General features: G+C 41.4%; 1 protein-coding gene across 1 annotated transcript in view; it reads right to left on the bottom strand.

Moving 5' to 3' along the window:
• Positions 1-2,528: 2,528 nt before the first annotated feature.
• LOC136867265 (probable cytochrome P450 49a1) overlaps positions 2,529-23,082 on the bottom strand; it is a 131,457-nt gene continuing 110,903 nt past the window's right edge. Inside the window, exons 9-10 of the mRNA XM_067144409.2 lie at positions 21,891-22,109; positions 2,529-2,679 (exon numbers count right to left, since the gene is read on the bottom strand). Of these exons, the coding sequence (XP_067000510.2) occupies positions 2,569-2,679; positions 21,891-22,109 (330 nt within the window). The 3' untranslated portion in view covers positions 2,529-2,568. The remainder of the gene's footprint in view (positions 2,680-21,890; positions 22,110-23,082) is intronic.

Genomic DNA, 23,082 nt, shown 5'->3' with positions numbered 1-23,082 from the left:
CATCTGCTTGGCATGTACTGCATGTACTCGACACGATTTAATAGCCGAAAGTCTATTTTAAATACAATACGATCGTAAATGTTCAAGTTCAAGAGTATTTGCGTACAAGTAATTTGGAGCATTTTGGGATAGCATCACGGCAACTGGGGTCTAAATCTACAATGAAAATGCTTGAACTAGATTGGTACAACGATTCGTAATATCTTTCTATAACTTTATGCGTGATGTATTGATCTATGAGAAACAGGACTAAATGGCAATTAGACAACTATTTCGTATTAAAAAGTTAAACAAAGACATAGCTCCCAAACTACCGTATCTGTGTAGTCTCCATAAGCTGTAATATTTCGGGGTGTTTTACTTGTTTTGGGTAAACTCGTGTCCTAATCCTAAGGTCATGCAGCTCTTTTCAGGAACACCCCTAATGGAAGTGAGCTGCGTGTACCATTTTAATCACATCACTGCCATTCTTAAATTTCTGGAAGTACCAGGAATCGAACCCGGACCGTCCTCGGCAGCTAATAACACTAACCGTTATGCCTTGGAGGCGGACATTTGTTTTGGGTGTCCTATACGAGGGTACGTTATTCCTCTTTGTTCAAAAGTGAATGGTAGATGAAAGGATTTTCCTATTACATGCACTCTAAGATTATTTATTTCCTTTTAGACTATGAAAACTGAATTTCAGCATCAAAACGTTAGTTATCTCATAAAACAAATACGTCATCTTACGTTCTTCATAAACAAACTGGTTGCAATATTCGTTTGATAGAAATTTACCTCGATTTAAATGCGCAACGAAACTTGGAGTCAAAATGACTATTTTTCAAACAACTTGCAATTCCTCATATAATAAAGAAAATTGTTACTACAATTTTTGGTGTGTACCACGAACGAAAAGCGAACCTTTAGGGAACTCATCTTGGATTTGTCCGCTGACATTTTTCTTTTCGTACATGATACATAAATAACTAATTGTGATTTATTTGCTTGCTAATAGATACGCTCACATGATGTTCAGGACTCACGGCGACCGAGTGAAACTCAAACATTCCTGCATTTGCTGTTTGATTTATGACGCACAGACACCGACAGGTCGTACGGCGACGATGGGGTAGGAAAGGGCTAGGATTGAGAAGGAAGTGACCACACTCTTAATTAAGGTATAGCGCCAGCATTTGTCTCCCGTGAAAATATGAAACCTTGGAAACCCATTTTCAGGTTACTGACAGTGGGTTTCAAACCCACTACCTCCTGAATGCAGGCTATCGGCTACGCAATGAACTCAACATTAAGGTAAGGCTAAATAACTCCATTTGTTTGATCTTTTTAAAAGACAAAAGATATTTCTGTTATTTTTGTTATTTATTGCTAGTGGTTTAATATCTTACCAATTCACAGAGGGGGCCGACGAACTTAGATGTTAGGCCCCTTTAAACAACAACCATCAATTGAGAGAGGTTTTTCTGCGACGAAGGGATAGGAGAGGGAAGGAAGCGACCCTCATCTCAATTAAGGTACAGTTGTAGCATTTGCCTGATGTGAAAGTGAGAAACATGTGAAACCCACCTTCAGAGCTGCTGATAATGAGGTAAGAACACATCGTCTCCCGAATGTAAGTTATCAGCTTCACGACCCGAACCACGCAGCCAAACCGCTAGGTTTATTATGTCACAACGACTCATGGCACAGAAAAGAGAAGGAAGTGACCGTGGCATTAATTAAAGTACAGCCCCAACATTTGTCTCGTGTGAAAATACGAAACCGTGGGAACCCTTTTCAGGGCTGCCAACAGTCATGTTCGAACCCACCATCTCCAGAACTCAAGCTAACAGGTACAAGGACCGAACTCCACAGCCAACTCGCTCGGTTAGATCAAATATCTGATTCGTTTAATTTAAATTTCAATACTCATCATACCATGTACTTACATGTATCGTCTTAAGTAATTTTTCCAAAGACGAAAAAGGAATCGTGTTTATTTATTTTGAAAAGAATAAAAATACCATTTTAAAATACCATTTTTCACGTTTGTAACATGTGTGATAAACGACGTAATAACACATTATAAAATGTATCTGCAAAGAATACGATTACGCCTTGAACAGTGTAGCAGCATTAAGACGTCGTACAATGTTTTGTGAAGAAGAAAACCTTCGTCAGAAGATAGAGTAGAATGAATTGTTTAAGATAATTTAAGTGGGTAATAGTTTACTATCTTGTCAACTTATCATGCTTTGAACATGTAACTACTGAGTATTTCGGTAATAGGATGTTAATAGCATGGCCTTGGTAAATATACATGCTTCTTACGTCGCCTTCATTGTACAACCTGTTCTTAGTGATGATTCTGTCTGGCACTTTGACAAGTTCATTGCATATACCAGTCTCATTGTTTACAAATTAGCAGTGTGGCTGGTTCGCCTTCAATAATTGTATGGTAATACGCATTATACAGTAGGTCTGTGAAATTGATAAATAGATAAGTATACTGTTTACCATTACTTTTATTATATCAATTACTAGTATATTATGGTCTCACATATAGTATTACATATACAACATATTTTATTCTCTGTCCACAAGTTTGAACCTCAGTGGCCCGTCAGGGGTGTACATAGGATGGATACTGTACTGAAGTTTCTCGTAATGGTACTCCACACGAAATGCTTGGATCATCTGCAACAAAATTAAACAGAATTTAAACTAGTTATTTTTTCATTATTTAAAATAGTGTAGGATGATCACATTTACAATACAGAATCTGTAGTGAGAGAAGATATTCAATATCTAGGTTTACTACGTCGCATCGACTCATGGCACAGAAAAGAGAAGGAAGTGGCCGTGGCATTAATTAAAGTACAGCACCAACATTTGCCTCGTGTGACAATACGAAACTGTGGGAACCCTTCACAGGGCTGCCAACAGTCACGTTTTAACCCAACATCTCCAGAACGCAAGCTAACAGGTACAAGGACCGAACTCCGCAGGCAACTCGCTCGGTAGATTAAATATCTGATTCGTTTAATTCAAATTTCAATACTCATCATGCCATGTAATTACAAGTGTCGTCTCCCCATTCCTATGCGGTTCATTGGACAGATCATACAGAAATATATAATACTAGCAAAATATCCGTGCTTCACTATGGCTTTAAACTGTAATTATTCAAAGTTTTACATTTTGGAGAGTCTACTGTCGGCTGAGCCTGTAAAATACACCCTCAGTTCGTACATCATACGGTTTTGGGGAAATGATTATTTCTTTTCTGATCTAACAGTCATTTGAACACCGTACAGAAGAATTGGAATGTTTTAAACCCTATCTTATTTATGTATCCTAATAAAAATAATTCAGCCCCTTTTTCAGTCCGTTTTGCACCCCTTAAGTGATTTTTCCGAAAACAAAAAGGAATCGTGTTTATTTATTTTGAAAAGAGAATAAAAATACCAATTTTCACGTCTGTAACATGTTAAGTTTAGAGTTATAATGTATATATGCTCATTTTTAAATTCATACCCTTTTCCACTTTTCCTAGTGGATTTTCCGAAAACAAATTATGCGTGTTTCTTTATTTTTACAGGAGATTCCAAATACCAATTTTAACGCCTGTAACAGGTTACGTTTTTGAATATACTGTAGATATACTTATTTTAAAAATTCTCTCCTTTTGTCGCTCCTGTTCACCCTCCTTAAGTGGATTTTCCACAAAAAAGTACTATTTCTGTAATGTTAACGTAGATTTCAAATACCACTTTTCATATCTGTAACATTTCTAGTTTTTGAGATATATGTATCATCATAGTAGGAAGTAAACTCCTGTCCTAATCCCGATGTGGTGCAGCTCTTTTCGGGTACACCCCCAATGGAAATGAGCTGCATGTACCGTTTCAAACAAATACCAGCCCTCCTGCCATCCTTAAATTTCTGGCAGTACCGTGAATCGAACCCGGCCCTCCGAGGACAGCAGCTATTAGGGCTAACCGTTACGGTACGGAGGCGGACAGTATCCTCATAAAAGGCATTCAATTACTTTTTGAGCTTTTTTCACCATCCTTAAGGTGATTTTCCGGAAACAAGTTATACCTGTCTCTTTACTTTTAAAGGAGATTCCAAATATCAATTTTTACGTCTGTATACGGTTTTGTTTTTGAGAAATAGATACACTCATTTAAATAATCCATCCTCCTTTTCATCCTCTTAGTGATGGAATATCTAAGAACACTCCCTTAGTGAGAACCTACACTGTAATTTAAATATATCCCTAAAATTTCGTTTCTTTATGTCCAGTAATTTTGGATCGGAGATGATGAATCAGTCAGACAGGATGTATTATTTCATATATATATATATATATATATATATATATACACTGAAGAGAGAGATTATTTCTTTTGACTACATATACTTAGTTCTGTGGCGAAGGTGTAGAGTCTCTGGGTCATACTCGCTGGTCAGGGTTCGATTCTGCGTCTCATCCAGGACTGACAGCTAGAACAGAGCTAACTCAGTCTCAAGAAGTCAACTGAGAAGCTGTCTGATACGGGCGGCAGCATAACTGGGTAAGAAAGCCAAACAATACGACTGAAGAAGTCGTCATCCTGACCACATATTTCAATACCTGTCGCTCTTCTAGCTAGGAAACAGTCCTCTTAGCAGGCCAATGCTCTTATCGGGCTATAAGAAACAGGGATTTGAGTAGATGCAGTCGACCGCAAGCATTCGGAATGCCAAATATTATTTACATAATATTTAAATTGAACACTAGTTTCGAAGTTTTATTACATGGTTGTTGCATCTAGAAAAACCGCTGTGTGATAATTCGGGTTTGGAAGTTTATGACCTAAAGAAGTACAAAATATACAAGCAAATATGCCCTAAAACTAGCTAAATATGACCTAAAGAGGTAAAGGATGACTTAAACATTTTAGGAATAGGTAGCAAGTAGTGTTAGTAAAACATTAAACTATCAAAAAGTGATAAGCGATAATACAGCAGACACATTTAAACAAACGAGCTGACAGAGATGCAGTAAGTAAATTAAAACTTATACATGCATTCCGTGCAGTTCTCATTCTATTTTCCTAAAAAGTAATAAAAAATGAGGTATTAGCATTCTCTTTGGTATTTTTCGGTGTACGTTCATAGAACATCGCCTTCTTCGAATCATGTCTTCTAAACCTGATACCTGTCTCTTACAGGGAAAAGAAAGGAAAATACATCTACTGCAGTATTTTGAAATCCTCTGTTTGAAAATCGATGCAGATTACATGTACCTTGTAAAACACTCCGCTTCAATTTGAACATAATTCCTCAAAATAAAACCAAATATGACCTTATATCACAAATGAGCATAATATGTTCAAAACAACAAACCTGGCCAAAATATTAATTTATATGCATCATAAATTTGCTTTAAACGGGGTCAAGGATGCATCATTCACAGTTACTTCAGATTTCGGGCAAAATGACCTCAGGAATGAAATATGACTTTCAGCTTAGAATTCTGACCAGAAAGGTTCTGTCATCTAAGGTTCAGTATTGCATGAACAATATGAACGAATTTTCGTTCTGTGATACATGTACTGCGGGTCAGTATTTCTCCCCGCAACAATTGCTACACAGCGGTATTTTTTTCTCTGTTTTTGTTTGTGCATGTTTTTATTCACCTTTCCAAAATTACAAATTACAAATTACAAATCACATTTCAAATGAATCAATTAAAAAGAAAAAACCAACGTGACAGTTTAGAGAAATGTGGTGAGCTGAAAACCATAAGCACACCTGTATAATTGTACAAGAGTGTTGAGACTAGCATAAAACACAAACTCCACTTAACATAAAGAAATACATGAACTGGATTAAAGCCACTATATATATATATATTTACTTAACAATAAAGCCAAGCTTTCAGCCAAATTGCATTGGCCTTCATCAGGGCATGTGAAGTTTTGCCTCCGACAGTGAGCAAAGAAATTCTCCCAAGGAACGTGGAAGTCATGCCCATACTATCCACGGCCTACCCCACTAACTGGACTCAAGGATCGTGGCACTGTGCTGTGGTGGTTGGGAGGGAAGTTACTGATTCACCGCCGTCTGTCGACAGTTTGAGTGCGTCCCGCTGTGCCATGGTGGTGTTATGCATGTGTTTCTACAATACAGGTCTCCATGTATTTGATAACTTGAAGCCGTCTTCCCTGTTAATGTTATTTGGGCGCAGCTCTATCTCTATGGATTCCCTCACAAGACGAGCACAGAAGTCTTTTACAGGCGCGATGACCTTCGCCTGGTCAAAGAGGATTTCATGGTCTGTACTGTAGAAATGTTCTGCTATGGCAGACTGGCTTATAGCGTTCTCCGTGGAGGAAGAAAGAGCGACATTCTTTACCGACCTGATGTGCTCTTTCACCCTGGTGCTAACAAGCCTTTTTGTCATGTCAACATATGAACAACCACAACCATATGGAATTTCATATACGCCCGGTGTTTCCAGATGTGGTTTTTCTTTGACTGGTCGAAACAGGGATTTGAGCTTCCGGTCTGCGGTGAAAACTGGAATTCTATTGTACTTCTTAAGAATGCGCCCTATTCTGTCAGTTATACCTGCCACGTAAGGAAGGAATACTTTTTTATTTTTGCTGTAGTCCTGGTTGGTACTACCCAATTTAGGGTCCTTGATCTTGGCAGCTCGTGTTTATTGTTAAATATATATATAGTGGCTTTAATCCAGTTCATTTATTTCTTTATGTTAATACAATGAGCCACGAAAACCTTCGTTCGTTAACAAACTGCACTTTATAATTTAAAGAATGAAATACAAAAATTAAAATAATACTATTTTGAAAAATGTACAAATCCATCTAATTGTTGTCAATTCTCATTACATCACCGTGTAAAATACGTAATCTATATATATATATATATATATATATATATATATATATATATATATATATATATATATAATTGAATGTATGAATGTATGTATGTATGTAAATGACACAACCCCTCCTAAACCACTAGAGCAAAATTAACGAAACTTGGTACACTTATACGTTATTATCTGGAGACGAGCACTGTGGGGTAAGCCACCCCTACCACCCTTATTGGTGGGAGTCAGGGGGTTTATATATAAAATTAATCAAAAATAGTGTTCAATAAATAGTTTTCGGTTTCGCTGAGATGAATAGTGACACTGCCAATTTTTTAAAAGTCTAATTTAAGTCCTCTTCGGGATAAGGGGCGAGGAGGGAGTTATATCTAAAAATAATCGAAAACAGTGTCGAATCCATTGATTTCGGCGTCGCTGATATGAATAGTAACGCTGCGGATTTAAAAAAGTCCAACTTCAGCCCCCTTTGGGGTGGGATGTGAGGGGGGAGTAATATATAAAAATGATCGAAAATATTGTCGAATCCATAGATTTTGGGGTCGCTGAGATGAATAGTGACATTCCGGGATTTCTTAAAGTTCAACTTCAGTCCCCTTTGGGGTGGGGGCGAGGGGGGTGTTATATAAAAACAATCGATAGCGTTGAATACTTGATTTATAACGAAGTATTGTTTAACGAAAACACACAAAAAAAGTTTTCATAATTAGATCGTAGTCATGAATGATTCTTAAACATCGCACACTGATGGCTGAAAACAAACCATTCATCGTATATCTAATATAACAACGTATAAGCTCTCATCCATCTCTGTAATCGGCTTGATGTTAGGTGCTCGAGGAACCATACCTATATTTTTTGTCAATGCCTTTGGGCTGAATAGAGATTTCATCTATAACATCGCCATTAGCACACTCAAGAAGTCCACCATGATCTTCAAGTACCATGCTTGCGGACCTCAAATAAATGTTTGACGTGCCTCACTCGTTTGCCTACACTTCACATCATACGATCTCATCATCTAATGTATCTATATCCATTATTGTTGTTAAGGTACTCTTTGTCCTTGGGCAACCTGCAGCTGTTGCAGGAAGATAGTATAGTAAAATAATAATGCCCGGAACTAATAGTGTACAGGAATGGGACGTCGATCGGGTGAGTCGAAGACTGTTGTGAAGGGAAAACATAGTTTCTTTATGGCAAGAGAGACTTTGTTACCGAAACATTGCTAAAAAATTGAACATCCCGCATGCTGATGTCCAGTATGTTGTAAACAAATACAAACAAGATCTACGGCGAATATGCGGAGGTCTGGACTTGCTAGAGCTCTAACGGACCGTGAGTCGCGATGTGTAGTAAAACAAACGCGCAGGAACTCGAGCGTGAGCGCCCGAATGCTTGCAGAAGACGTCGCAACAGCAACAGGCAAGGAAGTAACACCTCAAACCATAAGGAAATACATTCACGAAGCTGGCTTAAAAGATAGGGTGACAAGAACCATTCATTAACCAGCGCAACAGGGTGAAAAGACTGGAGTTTGCTCCGCATATCTCAGCAAACCCATGGAATACTGAAAGAGGGTTATATTCTCGGACGAGAGCAAGTTCAACCTTTTTGGATCTGATGGGCGAAGGTATGTGTGGCGTAAATAAAATCAATAATTTGACCCTAAGAACATTGTACCAACTGTCAAGCAGGGCGGAGGTCATGTCATGGTGTGACGATGCGTGAGCTACGCTGGGGTAAGAGAACTGGTTTTTGTTGGGGATAATATGACTGCCACACCATATGTGAACATACTTCGTGTTAATTTGCTGGTCAGTGTTGCGAAATTAAATCTTGACGACTCGTTTGTTTTCCAACAAGACGACGATCCCAAGCATACGGCTCGTATAACAAAATAATGGCTGCTGTATAATGTTCGCGAGCAACATCCAACGCTTCCACAGACCCCAGACATCAACCCCATAGCAAAACCTGTACGAATTATTGGAACGGAGAGTAAAGAAACGGACATGTTCGTCGAAAGACGACTTCATCGATCAACTGAAGAAGGAATGGTCGAAAATTGATGGCGAAAACACATTAAACACTATAAGCTCCATGTCACGAATTTTTCAAGCAGTGATAAATGCCCAGGTAATGCAGACAAAGTACTGATTAACAAACTGTGTGCGTCTGAGAAAAGTGTTTCAAAATGTATGAATAATAATTTTGCGAATAATATTCGTTTTGTTGTAAAGGTTGCAAAATAATTTCTATCCATAGGTGCTTCTTCATACCTCATTAAGAAATATAATTCATGTACTAGGGCATGGAATATTGGTGTTTTTACCAAATATATGTAGCACGCTGCACATGCAGTGTATGAATATTTATTTTACCTCCTGTACCTTCCAAATATGGCCTCGTCGCTGAACAAATTCGACCACAGCATGCTGGCAGAGAGTGTCTAATTACAAACTCGACAAAGACCCACAATGAAACTGGAAGCACTACTGACTTTATATAATTACCGGGATGTGACGCTGGAAGAAAATAGCGCAATGGTAATTTTTTTCATCTTTTCATTTAAATCGTTACTATTTTTACCTAATCGTTACAGTTTTTCCTTTTAACTTTCGAACATAAGGTATTGTCTCATAAAAGCAATGGGGACGTTAAAACAGTCAAAAGCAGCAAAATATTAATGCCCAGCTTTTACGTGTAGATTACGGTACCTATTGCCCAACAAGAGTTGTTAAATACGAGGAAGAGACCTTAAATACGAGGAATCGCTAATCTGCTAAACAATAATTCGGGGGCGAGCCTTTCATTTTATTCTGTGCAATAATTCAGCCTTATTGTCTAAAGCTTAGCGGGTCAGTATTTCTGATTCATTACAGGCGGTTGGTGTCTCCTCACTCATTCAAGACCAACTGTCAGTCGTCATGTGTGTTAAGTGGGTGACTATAAAAATATTTTGTACCCGGACTTCACTTGATGTGATCTTATGTGGTCGAATTCTCCTTACTCGTGTCAAGGAATAATAAAAATCGCCAGCCTACTATTATCGACTTCTAGTTGTAGTATCTTCTTATGTCGATCTCAGTGGCGTAGTCGGTAAGTCGTTGCACGGTACTTCAGTTTACAAGATGTACCGAAGAGATGTCAAGTACATAACTAACCGGCCAACTGGAAGGTTATGGGTTCGGATCCCACCCGTGTCCGGTAAACCATTTTTGTTCTGTACTTAGAATCTCTCCGGTATATGCTATTGTATTGAACACGACCTAATGTGTTTGAAAAGGGATGAATCATAAGAGCGCCACCTACCAGCAAAATAATAGACAAATAAATTGCCCAACACAAGTTCTCGTAAATCAGGTATACAACCTTTCTTTCGAGTACGATGAGGTCGTGAAAATTCAATATTCATTAAATGTGATAACTCGGAGCGTTGACTTCTGAATTACTTCAACATGGCTGCAGAAGACAACATTTCATACGACATAACGGAGAAAAAGGTGGAGTTACCATCCCCTGTTATGCCATATAAAAACAGTTGAAAAAAGTATGAGATTAGATCCCGTTGGAATTAGACCGCCAAGTTATCCGCTTGCCTCATATCATTGCCAATATAATCCGACTGATATGAAATGGCCTAATTGAAGGGCGAACTGGCCGAGTTAAAAAATAAATTTCGATTTTCGGACGTGGAACGACTCGCACACGGAGCTCTAGATAGAGTTATGGTTAAGGACTGGGAGACGAGTGTGGCACGCGCTGAAAACCTGCAGGAAGAAGATGTTTCACAGGGAACTGGTAAGGGACAACACAATTCAGGAACCTGTAATAAATCTTAGGGACAGTGATGGTGATTCCGACAACAGTGAAGATGAAGTGGAAAGGGGAGGAGGAGGAGGAGGGAGAAGTCGTCCTAGCAGTTCCATGATAGGAGTTTTCGACTGTTTCAGTCGATAAGATAATGTTTTATTCTTTCAATAAACTTCGTGTACTCCTAATATTGCTGTTTAATAATAGCGTGTTGCCTCTGAAGAGGCCTGGTACAGGTCTTTCGAGTTGACGCCGTATAGGCGACCTGCACATCTGTGAGGATGGGGCACTACCTATGATGAATTCGAATTATGAAATCCCCGGCCGGGAATTAAACCCGGGACTCTCTGGACCAAAGGCCAGAATTCTAACCATTTAGCCACGTAGCCGGACAATATTTCTAGTAGTGCTAGTATTGGTTGTCCCGATAAACTAGACCTGGTTCGGTTGAATTAATTTATCTATGTTAAATGAATGTTTGTATGTATGTAAATGACACCTCTCCTCCTAAACCACTGGAGCAAAATCAGTGAAACTTGCTACACTAATAACTTATTATCTGGAGACGAGCACTGTTGGGGTAAGCCAACCCTAGCACCCTTAGGGGTGGGGGTCAAGGGGTCATATATAAAATGAATAAAAAATAGTGTCGAATACATAGTTTTCGGAGTCGCTGAGATGAATAGTGCACTCCGTACAATCCGGTTGTCGATATGATGTACCGTTTAGCAGCAGTTAAATTTTAAATAGAGGTAAACATTCATATACTTTCTTGTGTCGATCTATATTCATTCATTGAAGTCGATTTGTAGCGATCTATAGGTAGAAAGGGTGTGTGTGCCATTGTAATTAACACCTTACAAATCTATAATGACTGTTAGCAGGATGGCGTTTGCTATTGTAATCAGTACCCCCTACATCGACTTTGACTGCAACTAGGATTGGGTCCTTCTCCAACTCCTGTGTACTATTGTAATGAATTTCCCCTTCTCGATTTGACTGGCAGAAGGCAAGGGAGCATACCTCCTTTTTAAACTTCTTTACTCGATTGTGTTTGGCAGTAGGCAAGGGTATCCTCCATTAGAAACGAATTTACCCATCTAAAATGTGACTGACGTTAGGCATAGTGGCACACGAATTCGGAGTGACTATCAGTAGGTTGACTGACATTATGAAAAGGGGCATGTCATTATAATGTTAACAACACAATTCAATTTTGACTGGCAGTAGCGAAAGTGCTTGCCATTATAATAAAACATCCTCAACTGTAATGTCTTGGAGTAGGAGATGAGACCTGTCATTTTAATGAAAACTCGCCAAATCGATTGTGACTGCGCAGTAGGCAATGGGGCCTGCCATTATAATGTAACCTCCAAATTGTGAATGGCAGTAGGCAAGTGGACCTGGCATTATCATCACAACTCCGCAACTCACACTTTACATTGTAATCAACATATATGGACTTCCCTATGCTGTTTCTTGGATAACGCTAAGACATGGATTAAAAAAATCGTATTCACCGCATGTACAGTAATTTACTTTGATATCCGTATACAATTTAGAATACCGTAGCGAAGCACGGGTACATTTGCTATTGTATCTATTTGTATTACCTTATCAAGACGCTGAACATTTTACTCAATGTCATGCGGTATAGACTGCATAGTATCAATAACGCAGCCTTATATGGGTGAGTACTGCGTTAACGAATAATTTTTTATGACATCTTTTACCTACCTCATGTTGTAATTGTAGGCATGTGTGAACTTCGTTGTATGTATGGATAATCGCAGAATCAGGACTTTTATCATATCACACGCATTTCATTCCAGAATGTACTGTGTTTAAGGAGAACGTGTTATGCTCTTCGCATGTAATATTTGATCAGGCTTAATTTTAATTATTATCAAAATAGGATTCACTTCTCATGTATAGATACAACCACTGTTGGCATCCACAACAAACATTATTTCTATAGGTTCAGTTGTTTCTGAGAACAATGCACCTACGATGGACTTAAACAATGCCACGAGTACATAACATTTTTGAGTGACTGTACGTTTATGGTTTTATTTTCTTTGACAATATTATGTACTTTACGTAGCATACTACTAAATGAATAAATTCTATTCTGTATTTGAGTACCACGTTCCCAGCATGGTGATATTCTCAGGTATGGCTTTGAACATTAAGGAAGAGCGTTTAATTTCTATGTTACAGCAACTTCTTCTCTCATAACTTATCTAGTTTACGTTTACTCTCCGCAGGTTTCTCAATAATTTCATGATGGTATGAAAAACTCTCCTACTCCTTAGAGGTGTCCTACGTATAAGAACAGCTGTTCTCCCACAATATTGTGTGGACACAGATACGCTTAGAGAATTTTCACCTTGCAGGGTAACGCTCTGTAATATAAAATAGTCTACAAGAACGACGTTTCTCTTTTATGGTTCAGCAGCAGAGCCTAACTTGTAAATTACGGTACACTTTCCCTAACGCACAAGAACAAGTTGTGGTAATATTACACTGCAATTCACTGACTTACATAAATATAACTAGATGGCCATTCTTTTTCTTTCAAGATAAAGTTACAAAGCGTTGACTCTGAGTTCATCGACCTCTTTAAGTATTACTTACTGAACGTTGAATGGGCTTAATAATAATAATAATAATAATAATAATAATAATAATAATAATAATAATAATAATAATAATTGTACCGGGCGGTACACCTCCACGCCGCTAATTCAAAATGTGCGCCAGTTGAAACTCCTCTGCTGGAGGAAGTCTGAACTTTATCTACGGTATTAATTTTCTACTTTCTCAGAAGATGTCACTACCTGGAAATTTTGGAGTTTTTGAACTGTGTCATTTTCGACGTATTTTTGTTTTGCTTGTAGTAAGAAGTGTGAACTTTCTCTTCTAGAGGACACTACTGAAGATCAACAATAGTGCACCCTAGTGCGGAGTGAAAAAACTGTTTGTTTTTGGAGAAAATTTAATTTCAAAAGTTGGTTCTTTGCTAAATTTCTTTCAGTCATTGTTTACGTTGGCTGTATACCCCTCTCTTTCCCCTTGTTTTGTATTTAGCCAATCCCGAATTTCTTTTATTAATTTCTGACCAATCGGATGTATCTTACACCAACTTGAATATGTTGCTGTATCCTACCCAATAAAGTGATTGTGGGCGGGTGTTTTCTTCCCCTAACGCCTCGAACCTTCCGCGAGAGTATATAAACTGCTGATTTTAGGGTCTCCGCGCCACTTCTGTTCCATCTTTCAGTGTGTAAAGTACATAGCAGGGGGCGGGAAGCGCCTCTTTCTCCGGCAGCGGTCAACAACCAGGTAATGGCCGATTAATTACTTCTTTTCTTGCTTGCTCAGCAGTTTAACTCTCGGGGCGGGTCCGAAGTTTTTCCATTATGTAACCTTCCTTAAAATGTAAAGAAACTTGTATATATTCTATCTTTTAAACTACATATTGGTATAGAGAGTGCTTAACCCTCTCGAGCTCCCACTCATATTGTTTTGAGGTGAACTTATTTTCTCAACCTATTCTTCCTTAACATTATGTAAATTTGTTTCTTTTCTAAAGTCACCTCCGTAGTATGGGATTAGCCCTTGCATCAGTGGCCTAGAGCCAAATTAGGTTTTTGAAACAAATACATTAGGAGTGCAGATCGCCTCCTCTCAAATTGTTATTTTAGAGGTCATGTAATTACCCCCTTTTTTATCTAATAGACCTCAGTAGGTTGGGTATTTTACCCCTGTGTCTATGTCCAGAGAGGACAACTTGAAGGTGGAGTTTGGTGTAGCCTTTGAGAGGCTTAAAGTTGAGAGCGAGTGGCTCTTTTTCGAAAATTGAGTGTTGCATGCCTCGAGGAGGCTTTTCTGTGTAATTTGGAGCAAATGCTCCTGAACATGAATGGGGTTTTCTGCCCCTCTGGTAAAACTTATTTTGAAGTAAGGTTGGGCTGATTGCCCAAAAATTGTGAAGTAAGGGCGCTGAGCCCAAATCCAGTAAATATTGTACCTACATTTTGTTGACTTGCTACTCTGTACCTGCAATGCTTGTTATTTCTTTATTTTGAAAAGAAAATATAACCTTGTTAAATTTTAAATTAATTTTACTTACGTAGCTTGAGACCTGTTCACCACCCCGCACCTTCCTTCACGCATAACTACCACAAAATACGGTAATAATAATAATAATAATAATAATAATAATAATAATAATAATAATAATAATAATAATAATAATAATAATAATAATAATAATAATAATAATAATAATAATAATAATAATAATGGAGTTTCGTTAATATTAATATTTAGAAATTTCAAGATCCGTATTGAAGTGGGATTACAATATTTGAAATTAAGAGGGTTCCTCCTATTCAATATAAAGATGTTTATTAACGTGAAAGAATCACATATCGTTCACATGAGGTACTAGTTTCGGCACCAATTATGTGCCATCATCAGCCACAAACTCAAATCGGGCAAACACAATAAAACATAAAATATGGTACATGATGAAGTTGCGTTTCATTTTAAAATCCGTTAAAATGATGACTCCGTTGTTGTGTACCCATGGCGGTTTGTCCAGCTATTATAGTGTGTTTTAAAGTTGTTTTAAAGTCATACACTGACTGACAGAGCAAATGCAACACCAAGAAGGAGTGGTTCGAAAGGGATGAAAATTGTGAAAAAAACAGAGACGGCACGGACGAATAATTGATGTTTATTTCAAACCGATATGCGGTTACACAATGCGCACGGCATCGACTCAGTAGGATGTAGGACCACCGCGAGCGGCGATGCACGCAGAAACACGTCGAGGTACAGAGTCAATAAGAGTGCGGATGGTGTCCTGAGGGATGGTTCTCCATTCTCTGTCAACCATTTGCCACAGTTGGTCGTCCGTACGAGGCTGGGGCAGAGTTTGCAAACGGCGTCCAATGAGATCCCACACGTGTTCGATTGGTGAGAGATCCGGAGAGTACGCTGGCCACGGAAGCATCTGTACACCTCGTAGAGCCTGTTGGGAGATGCGAGCAGTGTGTGGGCGGGCATTATCCTGCTGAAACAGAGCATTGGGCAGCCCCTGAAGGTACGGGAGTGCCACCGGCCGCAGCACATGCTGCACGTAGCGGTGGGCATTTAACGTGCCTTGAATACGCACTAGAGGTGACGTGGAATCATACGCAATAGCGCCCCAAACCATGATGCCGCGTTGTCTAGCGGTAGGGCGCTCCACAGTTACTGCCGGATTTGACCTTTCTCCACGCCGACGCCACACTCTTCTGCGGTGACTATCACTGACAGAACAGAAGCGTGACTCATCGGAGAACACGACGTCCCGCCATTCCCTCATCCAAGTCGCTCTAGCCCGGCACCATGCCAGGCGTGCACGTCTATGCTGTGGAGTCAATGGTAGTCTTCTGAACGGACGCCGGGAGTGCAGGCCTCCTTCAACCAATCGACGGGAAATTGTTCTGGTCGATATTGGAACAGCCAGGGTGTCTTGCACATGCTGAAGAATGGCGGTTGACGTGGCGTGCGGGGCTGCCACCGCTTGGCGGCGGATGTGCCGATCCTCGCGTGCTGACGTCACTCGGGCTGCGCCTGGACCCCTCGCACGTGCCACATGTCCCTGCGCCAACCATCTTCGCCACAGGCGCTGCACCGTGGACACATCCCTATGGGTATCGGCTGCGATTTGACGAAGCGACCAACCTGCCCTTCTCAGCCCGATCACCATACCCCTCGTAAAGTCGTCTGTCTGCTGGAAATGCCTCCGTTGACGGCGGCCTGGCATTCTTAGCTATACACGTGTCCTGTGGCACACGACAACACGTTCTACAATGACTGTCGGCTGAGAAATCACGGTACGAAGTGGGCCATTCGCCAACGCCGTGTCCCATTTATCGTTCGCTACGTGCGCAGCACAGCGGCGCATTTCACATCATGAGCATACCTCAGTGACGTCAGTCTACCCTGCAATTGGCATAAAGTTCTGACCACTCCTTCTTGGTGTTGCATTTGCTCTGTCAGTCAGTGTATTTCATATTCATCCATGCAGGTGTTATAGTGTGTTAAAAGTTGTTTTAAGGTTTTATTGTGTTTGCCCGATTTGACTTTGTGGCTGATGATAGCACATAATTGGTGCCGAAACTAGCGCCTCAAGTGAACGATGTGTGATTCTTTCACGTTAATAAACATCTTTGTATTGAATAGGAGGAACACTCTTTTTTCAAATATTGTTTCGTTAATAATCAGCAGAGCTTTAGACGCAAGTGTGATATTATACATGATCAACTTTCTTATTCCGTTGCTGATTATTGCTGCTTAAGCTGGCATAATAGTGCTCACACTGGACTAATAGACCAAACCAAACCCCACAGCACTTAACGCCCTTGAAAGGGCCTTGGCCTGCCCAGCGACCGCTGCTCAGCCCGAAGGCCTGCAGATTACGAGGGGCCATGTGGTCAGCACGACGCATCCTCTCGGCCGTTATTCTGGGCTTTCGAGACCGGGGCCGCCATCTCACCGTCAGATAACTCCTCAAATCTAATCACGTAGGCTGAGTGGACCTCGAACCAGCCCTCAGGTCGAGAGAAAAATCCCTGACCTGGCCGGGAATCGAGCCCGGGGCCTCCGGGCGAGAGGCAGGCACGCTACCCCTACACCACGGGACCGGCTACTGGACTAATAGTCGCCAAGCTGAACCACGCAATGCGTATCATTAAAGGGTGCATCCGAACAACTAACACACTCTGGCTTTTCACCCTAAGTCACATACCACCTCCATCCATACGAAAACCACAGTCATTGCTTAACTTACGAAAGAAAATAGGAATCAGGGTCGGTAGATCCAGAGTGGGTCTCGGCCCTTAAGTGGCCACGGCTGGTCCGGGGTCCAACAGCTCTGTACTCTGAACCGACCAACCGAGCAGAGGAGGGGTGGCCACGGCCTTACCGTGGCTCTACACCTCTGCATTCGGGAGACGGGACAGGGCTGGACCTCACGGCTTGCCCCATCCGTCGGCTGTCCTGAGAATGGTTTTCAGTGGTTTTCCATTCTCCCGCACTAAGGCGAATGCCGGGGTAGTTCATAGAATAGGCCAAGACCACCCCTTTCCCTCACCTTCTCCGAGTATATCCTTCACCGTAACAAATCTCCGGGCCTGAGAGACGGCGTCACCGATCAAGAGGCTCGCCTGCCCCTGTAGGGGAGGAATGAAAACATTTTAGCACTAGTAGGAATCAGTCCTTACCTCCCCATTCATTCTGACATAGTAGCTTCTCCAGCAATAGAATGAAACCTAGACAACCTTCTAGGTCAGGGCCTCTCAGGGTGCATGCGCGTGGTGCATGCACTGTGCACGGTGCAAAAGACGACTTGGCTTGGTTGACCAGAGTGCAGACCCCCCACTCTTCGATTTGGAGCAATAGCGCTTACTCTCTCTTTCCTCACGCCTGTCTCGCTCGCTCCGCCTGTCTCCCTCTGCCCCACTTGCGTCGTAGCGCTCCAAATCCGGGCTGAGTTTAGCCGAGTATAGCCGAGTAGAGCCGAGCTTAGCCGAGTAGCCCAGAGACGAAGCGTTGATCCGAGTCATGCCGAGCAACACCGATGCACAGTGCACGGAGCTCTTGCGCCTCGCTCTGCACGCGTGAGATTTTGGGCGTTTGAGAGGCCCTGTTCTAGGTGTACAATTAATTCACTACAGGACAGTTCTTTCATCAGAAGCCTGGAAATAACAATGGCAACAGCAATCCTCGTTACCCCATCACCACATTGTTAAGAATCCCTGAGAGAGCCCAGATCGTTTTTTTTCTTTCCCAGACGACAGTGGAGGACGCTAACCAGAATTAGGGCTGGCCAAGGTAGATGTGGAGCTACCCTGTTCAAATGGGAATGGAAGACTTCACCACAATGTGAGAGCGGAGAAGAGAAACAGACAATCGGCCACGTTACATTTGCGTGCCCTTTACGTAGTTAGAGAGTGGTGGTGGTGATTAATGTTTTAAGAGGAAGTACAGCCAGGCAACAATCCTCTATATAACACTAATCCGAGTGAAAAAGGGAAGGGATCCGACACTTCGAAAAACGAAGATATCGGCTAAAGGAAGACAAGGGTCATGAAGGGCGTGAAAATGACAGACTCCATAGGATTCGCAACCTAATACTGCCGAGGTCGAAAAGAACAAGAGTTGACCAAGGGAGGTCGGATAGGATAGATGAAAGTGAGGAGCCTGGCACAAGTAAGTGGAAGCAATGCAGGACTCGCCAACCCACGTTTCCAAGTTAAAGATCCCCTGGGACACCTTTTAGTCGCCTCTCACGACAGGTAGGGGATACCGTGGAAGTTATTCTACCACCCCCATTCACAGGGGGACATTGTTAAAGAGGCTCTATGGAAGACTTACACTGTGTCTCAAACGAAGCTCCTCTCTGTTCTGCAACATCGATATTGCTTTAGTTGTGAACTTGAGGTGGTATTTATACATACATACATACATACATACATACATACATACATACATACATACAGCGCACTTCAGTTTGCATGCACGCAGTTTTTTGGACAAGACCTTCCCACGACGGTGGATCGGGCGTCGAGGTCCAATGCACTGGCCTGTCCGGTCTCCTGACTTAATCCACTGGACTTTTATCTGTGAGGACACACGAAAAATGTGGTGTACGCTGCTACAGTGAGCGACATCACCTACCTGTATGAGCGTATCAGTAACGCCCGTATAACTGTTCGACAGGAGCCAAGGTATCTTCGAGAGGCTTCTCCAGTCCATGTTGAGACTGCCCATGGTGGACACTTTGAGCATCTCATGTGATGTTGCCAGTGTACATCCTGTAACTCCGTCGCATGTAACTCACACATCGTAGGGCATGTGTTCATAGAGACATTTTTTCTTGTTTTGATCCGGCGAGTTTTCCTTATGAGCAATAGGTATATGCCATAGTGAAATGAATTGGGTTGGCAACTAGATTTTATCACAGACTATATTTTCGTCTTCAGGTATGTTCTTTTATTATGAAGGCCTACTCTTAAACCTGACGGTACATCTTAATTATTAATAATCAGCCTTTTTGTCTAAAGCTTAGTCCGACTCCTTGGATGAATGGCCAGCGTTGAGGCCTTCGATTCAGATGGTCCCGGGTTCGATTTCCAACCGGGCCGGGGAATTTAATGGCTTGTGATTAATTCTTCTGGCTCGGGGACTGGATGTTTTTGTTTTTCCCAACATACTTTTCTTCATATACAGACAACACATCACACTACCAACCACGACAGAAACCCGCAATAATGATAACATCCCTCCATATAGGGTTGGCGTCAGGAAGAGCAACCGGCTGTAAAACAGGGCCAAACCCCATATACGACATAGTTCGCACCTGCGACCCCACAGTGTGGGAAAAGCGGTAGAAGAAGGAGAAGAATGTTATCTAAAGCTTAGCGGCTCAGTATCTTTTATTCATTACAGACGGTTGGTGACACCTGGCTCATTCAACACCTACTCTCAGTCGTCATAAAGCATAATAGGCCAATATTGAAACATTACAACCAGTGAACGAATATGTCTAAAACCGAGCTCGATAGCTGCAGTCGCTTAAGTGCGGCCAGTATCCAGTAATCGGGAGATCGTGGGTTCGAGCCCCACTGTCGGCAACCCTGAAGATGGTTTTCCGTGGTTTCCCATTTTCACACCAGGCAAATGCCGGGGCTGTACCTTAATTAAGGCCACGGCCGCTTCCTTCCACTTCCTAGGCCTTTCCCATCCCATCGTCGCCATAAGACATATCTGAGTCGGTGCGACGTAAAGCAAATAGCAAAAAAAAAAAAAAAAAAAAAAATATGTCTAAAAGTTGGATTATCGTTTCTAAACGAACTGTAAACAATTTAAATAGCAGAAAGAAGTTGATCCCCAACCCAGGCTTTCTGAAAGAGCTCTGTTTCTATATTTTTAAACGAGTAAATGGACGGTCCCTGGGCGAGAGAAAGGGGGCGGAGCAAAGAAGCAAACCTGCAAGGCGCAAGGGAATTAAACACCTTGCCGGGAATACACTTAAGCAACTTATCATCGGGTGCGACTGATACTATGTACAAAAGGAAGCGGATGCCAGGGTTTTGGATATTCGTGCTTGATGTAACGGATACCCAGATACTTTCGCTGCAGTTAACAACCGTAGCACGTAGTTGGATACCGGGGTAGACAATTATCCGGCTCTTGGTCATCAGCCCTAAACAGAATGCGATAAGCTCGTTGAACTTCAGTATCATTACAGAATGTGCCATCTAAATTGCTTGAATATTTCGTTCATAATGCGATTCCCAATAGACTGGACCTAACATTTATTTTATATTTTCTTTTTCTTTTTCGCTGATAACAATTACGTTGTTGCCAAGATTATGTCTAGTAAATGGCGTAGAAATGTCCAATTAAATACGCTAATTAGGAACGCGAGGGAGATTTCTCTCATCCGAGTTCCTGATGTTTTCTCATACATTGTTGCAAAACAAATTATACCGAATTTTTTAGTATTCGAGGAATGTTTAGTTTCTGGACCATTAAAATTCTGTATGCAGGGGAAAATGTCGAACATCGTCTGAATTTTTTTCTTTCAGACATTTCCCCCATATGTTTTCTTGTTTTTCCGGAAAACTGACACTAACAGAGGTCGGGTCGATTGTCGACGATTGACTGCGGTCAGGAGGACCGGCTTTTGACTAGATATCACTGCATGGACAGCGTTGCCAAACTGTGCGCAGAGGTAAGCAACTCTCGACCATCTGCCGTTTCGCCGTTCCCACATCTGACGACAGCGCGGTTTTCCGCGCCCGCCTGATTTTGAGACCACTACTTTATATTAACGCGCAACGAAAGAGTAAACAGGAGTGATGAGCAAAACTGATGACAAATGAGATGGCATTCACAAGCCGTGTGTGGTGAGCAAGATACGAAGAAACTTTTTAGCTTTACCTACCTCGTCTAGCAATCGCTAGTAAATGTTCTGAGTGCATCCGCATACATCAATAACACTAATGAATGGACGAGATATTTTCTTTCCGGTCGTGCAAGTTTTGAACCACCCACAGTTTTGTACATAGTAATAATAACAAATAAACCACTAGAAAGATTTAAAACAGCATAAAACACATACCTTTGCAATCACCGTTTGTATCTCCAGCTCCGCGAAGCGTCTTCCCAGGCACATACGCCGCCCGTAGCCAAAGGGTAACGACGCAAAGGGATGATGTGTTCTGCCGTGTACTTTTTCTTGAGGGCAAGACTTGAGCCATCGCTCTGGGAGGAATCTACTCGCTTCGGGGAAATATTTGTCCAGATTACTGATAACGTAGTGCTGGAACACCACCTGCGTCTGCAGCATAAAACAAACTCAATTAATTGAGGTATGTAAAATATTAACAAATAATTTAAAGAAAGAAAGACAGATATAAAGGAAGGAAGGTCCGTAGGACAATAAAGAGGCAAAAGATCCACATGGGTCGACGCCCCGAACAAATAGCATTTTAAAAAAAGCTTGATTTACACCAAGGAAATCCAAGGAAATTTTTCTTCGGGCGTTATTTACGTACACGAAGAAGTTTTTAAACTATTTCTATCAGCACAGTTGAATAGACTTCGATACATGTTGATACCAAATAACACTTGAATTAGAGCGGCCTGTAGTCGCGCAGCACAATCACCAGCATGTCACTAAGGCGGCCATGATTCCAATCGCAGCCAACGCACATGGGATTTTTGAAAAAAATCACGTAAAACTACAAACATAGTTCAGCTTTTTTACTTGAACTACCAGAACGTACTCGTGGTTGAAGGACCTATAATGGGCGATGTTTACTTCTGTTTGTACCCTTCGTTGATGTGTTAAATTTTGAGCTGCAATCTTCGCACACTTTGGTGTCCAGTCTGAAATAGCAGGACCGACTAGGAACTGATCAAATACCATGACGAACAACGCTCAGCTGGTGGGTGCACTGGAACGCCTGCTTTAACATATAAAAGCTGAATTTTCTGGGGAAACGTTAAAGTTGCAAGTAAAATGCCTATGGGCTTTTATGTCAGTAACACCCACGGTATCCGCTTCCTGCCGTTAGAGGTGACTAAAAGGGGCCTCAAGGACTCTCAACTTGGGGAGCGTGGGTAGACGACTATGGGGCCCTTAGACGAGTCCTGGCATTGCTTCCACTTACATGTGACAGGCTCCTCACTTTCATCTGTCCTATCCGACCACCCCTGATCAACACTTTTCTAAGGTTCTGAAGAAAAATATAAGATTTTTTTCTCTTTTCCTACCCCGACGGAATTAGGCTACGAGGCCTAGGGAGTCT

The sequence above is a fragment of the Anabrus simplex genome, chromosome 3, assembly GCF_040414725.1.
Source record: "Anabrus simplex isolate iqAnaSimp1 chromosome 3, ASM4041472v1, whole genome shotgun sequence".
Lineage (NCBI taxonomy): Eukaryota > Metazoa > Arthropoda > Insecta > Orthoptera > Tettigoniidae > Anabrus > Anabrus simplex.
This window is presented reverse-complemented; position numbering and strand designations above follow the sequence as displayed.